Raw genomic sequence first — 2,587 nt, 5'->3', positions numbered from 1 at the left:
CAGACATCAAATGGTATACTAGAGCCAATGATGGCAAAAATATGGAACGATTACTCACTGGACTTAGTCATGGTCACCGAAGTTATTCACAACTCCCTAGTGCTATTGAACAAGTTAAGATTGGAGCCCCCTCTGCCCGATGAGATTTAATGGGATAACTAGTAGCAAAAGAGGATGATTGAGGCATTTGAGGCCTTCTTATACCTGTGCGGACTAGTTAATTATGTTAGAATTTTGATTTATAAAAAAAGACATATTATCTTCTTGTGTATAGAAATTAATTTAGTATATCGCACAGGGGAGTGTTCCACGGGGAGCCAGAGTGACTAGGGAATAAAACACAAAAATGACACGAGAACCATCTCGTTCTTGCTACCAGATATCGAATACGTGACACTTTGCCTACCAGCAAAAGCTTTCCTACCAACAAAGGTGGGAAAAGGTGTGTAGAGGAGCGGGATTACATCATGAAAAACAGTGCACATATTTTTTCACAACATCCTCCATCCTTTAAGAAAGGGGAAAGAAGAAAAGGCAGGCAACAAGGCAATCTGTTGGAGCAAGAAAGCATGGTCTAGTTGGGGTGTTGAGGCCTAGAGGCGTACTCAGCGCTATAATACGCATCTAGCTCTCGAAAGCATAGCTACAGTACTGAGTGATCACTTGACAAATGGCAAAGGCATGAAACATCAATGTCAAGGCAATGTACAAAATGCAACTCAATCAGTGAAAATGGCAATATGATATGGGCAAAGCACAGTGTGGTAAAAATAAACCTGTTTCATATTAGTGGTCTCTATAGCTTTTGTTTACTTTTGTGGTTCCTTGCTGACGTGTCTCGTATTACAGCAGTAGACTCGCCAGATTATGATGCCCCTTTGTATGTTATATGCTTTGTGTATATTCTTGGTTATACTGTCTTTCATAAGGAGTGTGATTTATGTACCTTCTTAGTTAACTCAAGTGTTTATTTATGTTTATGTCTGTGTTCAACAACGTGTTTTTTATTTTTGCAGTGTACTACTGTAGTGGAATTGTTTACTGAATAAAACCTTGATTCTGGTTACACCGGGTTTACTTCAATTTATTCAGTAAAACAATTCAATCGCCATGGAACGGCTTCTACGCCCTCCCCGGTTCGAGGTGGACCCTGACTCTGGACAGGCCGCCAAGGAGTGGACACACTGGCTGAGGACATTTACAAACTTCGTTCAAGCAGCGCAGCTGACTACCCCTACGCTTGACAAACTGGTTCTTCTCACTAACTATGTGGCTCCTAGTGTGGATGACTTTATTTCTGAGTGTGAGACTTATGAGAAGGCTGAAGAGGTTCTGACATCTTTGTACGTGAAACCAAAGAATGAAATATTTGCCAGACATTTACTTGTTACTCGCAGGCAAAACTCAGGTGAGTCCCTGGATCAGTTCCTGCAGGCACTGAAGCTACTTGCTAAGGACTGCCAATTCAAAAGTGTAACTGCGGAGGAAGCGTGTGACAGTTATGTTCGGGATGCCTTCATTAATGGTTTGGTCTGGTGTGCAATACACCAGCGTCTGTTGGAGAATAGGACACTGAACCTAAATACTGCTTATGAACAGGCCCGCACTCTGGAAATGGCCCAGAAGCATTCAGCCTCCTACTCTTCAGCAGAACCTGTCAATGCTGCTGTGTCAGCAGGGAGTCGAGAGGAGGAATCATCTAGTGCTGAAAATAACAGTGAGTCTGTTTCTGCTGCTACTTCTGGTGCTCTATGTTTTTTTTGTGGGAACAACCGGCAGCCCGCCCGGACTCAGTGTCCTGCTAAAGACGCAGTGTTGTTTGAAATGTAAGAAGCAAGGGCATTATGCTAGGGTGTGCCGCTCTGTGAGACAGGTGAGTGGCTCTTCTAGCCCAAAACATTCTGCAGCAATGCTAGCTTCAATAGTGGGGGCCTCCCCTAAGTGTCTTGAAAAATCCATAACACCTCTAAAGCTTAATGGTAGCTCTGTCAGTGCCCTTATTGATACTGGGAGTTCAGACAGCTTTGTGCGTCATGATGTAGTGGACCTAAACAAACTAACTATGTCTCCAGAGCATGGAAAAGTCTCTATGGCTGATGAATCCCTGTCCTCAAACATCTTAGGTCTGTGCACTGTGGACTTGGAGTTTGCAAGGAGAGACTTATCACGGTGTTGAACTCAAGGTGTTACAAAGCTTATGTAGTGATGTGATACTAGGGCATGACTTCCTGAGGAAAACATTCTGGTCTGGGAAATTGGATTTTTTGGAGGAGGGAAAAACCTCTCTTGAAGATATGTTCACTAGGTGTTGTTAAGGTGACCCCTCCTTTCCTTTTCAAGAACCTGACACCAGACTGTAAACCAGTGGCTAATAAGTCAAGATTATACTCCTTGAGTGACAAGAAGTTCATTGAAGCCGAGACTGAGCGTATGATGTTGGAAGGAATAATAAGGCCTAGTAATTCTCCTTGGAGGCTCAAGTGCTGGTGACATCAGGGGAGAATCAGAAAAGGAGGATGGTTATAGATTACTCTCGTACCATAAACAGGTTCACTGAGCTTGATGCCTACCCCCTGCCAAATATCGA

The 2,587-nt window shown here is 43.3% G+C and overlaps 1 protein-coding gene across 1 annotated transcript; it reads left to right on the top strand.

Annotated features, from left to right (window-relative positions):
* Positions 1-1,110: 1,110 nt before the first annotated feature.
* On the top strand, positions 1,111-1,830 carry LOC135215786 (uncharacterized). Its single transcript, XM_064250737.1, has one exon. The coding sequence runs from the start codon at positions 1,111-1,113 to the stop codon at positions 1,828-1,830; it is 720 nt and encodes a 239-aa protein (XP_064106807.1).
* The last annotated feature ends 757 nt before the right edge of the window (positions 1,831-2,587 follow it).

Source organism: Macrobrachium nipponense, chromosome 5 (genome assembly GCF_015104395.2).
Source record: "Macrobrachium nipponense isolate FS-2020 chromosome 5, ASM1510439v2, whole genome shotgun sequence".
Lineage (NCBI taxonomy): Eukaryota > Metazoa > Arthropoda > Malacostraca > Decapoda > Palaemonidae > Macrobrachium > Macrobrachium nipponense.
The sequence above is the reverse complement of the archived record's forward strand: the minus strand, read 5'-3'. Positions and strand labels throughout refer to the sequence as shown.

Coding starts and splice junctions, on each gene's coding strand:
- LOC135215786 (XM_064250737.1), top strand. CDS start 1,111: ATGGAACGGCTTCTACGCCCTCCCCGGTTCGAGGTGGACCCTGACTCT.